At 38.4% G+C, this 2145-nt stretch overlaps 1 protein-coding gene across 1 annotated transcript in view; it reads right to left on the minus strand.

Annotated features, from left to right (window-relative positions):
* Window positions 1-1419: 1419 nt before the first annotated feature.
* LOC111692818 (laccase-10-like) overlaps window positions 1420-2145 on the minus strand; it is a gene marked incomplete at its 3' end in the record, with an annotated part of 3556 nt that continues 2830 nt past the window's right edge. Inside the window, exon 4 of the mRNA XM_023456943.1 lies at window positions 1420-1681. Coding sequence (XP_023312711.1) covers window positions 1420-1681 — 262 coding nt within the window. The remainder of the gene's footprint in view (window positions 1682-2145) is intronic.

Raw genomic sequence — 2145 nt, forward strand, 5'->3', positions numbered from 1 at the left:
AAGTCATAAATAAACTTCTTCTGTTTATAACTTTTGATCTAATCAATATTTTTTGACGCTCGAGGGCTAGTTTTGTAGGTCTTTTGAAGGCGAAAAAAAGTACTTTACTGTTTTCTCGTGGAAATGAACAGAAAAAAGTTATAAGCGAAAAACGTGAATTTACGTGAAAATTATACAATTAACCACCCTGTAAACAATCTTCCCCCCATTTTTATGACTGTGGAAACTAATATATTATTGTACATAATATTTAGCATCTATAGTGATAAATTCAGCTTGCCGAAACGAAAAGTTGCGAAATGGTCATTTCCCAGGTTATTTTCCCGGCCTATGTCCAAAATAGTGCAAAGCGAAAAGGTAATTAGGCAAAAATTTCCGATTTTCTAAATGTTACTCGAATCCCAGTCGACCTGCGGGTCCGGTAATGGCGTACCGCCCTTTTTAGTATATTTTGCCGTATATCTTCCGAATCACAGTCGCAAAACAAAGGAAATGATAGATGGAGGACGGTGGGCATATAGGTTAAAGGTCGACACATTTCAACTTCAGGACAGATAGCCGGTCGTGTAATATTTTACGTATAATATTTGCGAAAAGTCCTTAAAATTAATTTGTTTTGTTTGTTCATGGACTCAAGAGGCAGTCGATTATTCTACACAATGTACGCATTTAAAAATGTTTTTGCCCCGAAATGTCGCGTTCTCCGGGCAATTTGTGTTGATTTCTTTGCAGGATATTACCGTTCTACCATCTTTATTGTCAAAATGAGAATAGATTTGACTGTATACAGGATGTTTTATAATAGTATGTCTTTATACAAGGGGGGTGAATCTGCGCATGATTTTAAGTTAAAAAGTTCATATAAACAACTTTTACCCTACCCCTTGAATATCCCCAGATATCCTGCCATTCCCGTACTTTTGGCCCACCCTGTATAGAAAAGTGTGAATTTACATGACCTGATTCGGCTCAACCAATCAGATTAATCATGCGATCACCTAGTATGGTGTTACCACGCGTGTGTAGAGAACTGTACTATTTGTTCATTAGGCATGTTTAGATTTATTTGTGGCGGTAAAATACATATATTTCAAATTAAACCTATGAAAATTCAAAATTAGAAGCAGTTACTGTATAATTGCAATAGAACAAATGAAATCTTCTTAGCAAGACATATCCGTTATCTTTCTATTTGTTTTAAAGAAAAAAATCTCGCTTCCTTTTATATTTCCCAGTAGACTGCGACATTGACGCGCGATTTTTATTTTTTATTTCCCGTTTCGCGGATTGCAATAGCGCATCTAGACGTCTAAGGAAACAAAGGAGCATCAAAGAAAAAGCCAACCGAGCTGAACGAGTGCCACTTCCAGCCGCCTACCGGTGTGAGACAGGCATAACTAATTTAATTAATAAAATTACCTGGGTTTGACGCCACGAATCTGACAATAGTGTACCCCCCGTCGGGCACGGTGACGGTGTCCTTAAGCGGGGCGTCCAACAGGTTCCTCTTGATGAGTCCCTGCCTGTCTCTATCCTGTACCTCCTCCACGGTGACGTTCTCGCCTAGCCGCTCCATGGCGACTATCCTGAAATTGTGGCCATGGATGTGCAAGGGGTGGTTGGCGTCGTAGGCGAAGCCCTCGTCGACGAAGACCAGCTCGACGACGGCGTCCAGAGGCACCTGTAAAACAGAAGATGTTAGTCACTTATATAGGCATGATCGTCATCTTTTATGCGTTCTTTGCTTCAAAAACACGCATTTGTTGACAATGTTCGTCATCAGCGACGTTACAGGGTGTTTTTAAATGAAGTAGCAAAAATGGTACCAGTGAATGTAGAGCCAAAAATAAGAGGATTGAAGTAGAAATGCCTTATATGAAAGTTGCACCCCTGAGGCGATATATCATCTTAAAGGAGGGGTGTTGAAATTCACATTTTAATTTTTTTTCTTTAACATGAGGAATGCTAGAGACACAAAACTTGGTATGAGCATCCTACTAATAAAGAGACAACTTTTCAATATTTGTTCGATCATTGGCGTATTTTATAAAGGAGTGAAACAGTCGACCCCATTGCAATATTTTATTAGAAATTTTTTATATGAAGCAAATTATTTATTTAAAAATATTTATTGAGAAGACTGAT

The sequence above is a fragment of the Anoplophora glabripennis genome, unplaced genomic scaffold, assembly GCF_000390285.2.
Source record: "Anoplophora glabripennis isolate ALB-LARVAE unplaced genomic scaffold, Agla_2.0 scaffold3765, whole genome shotgun sequence".
In the NCBI taxonomy this organism is placed as follows: Eukaryota; Metazoa; Arthropoda; class Insecta; order Coleoptera; family Cerambycidae; genus Anoplophora; species Anoplophora glabripennis.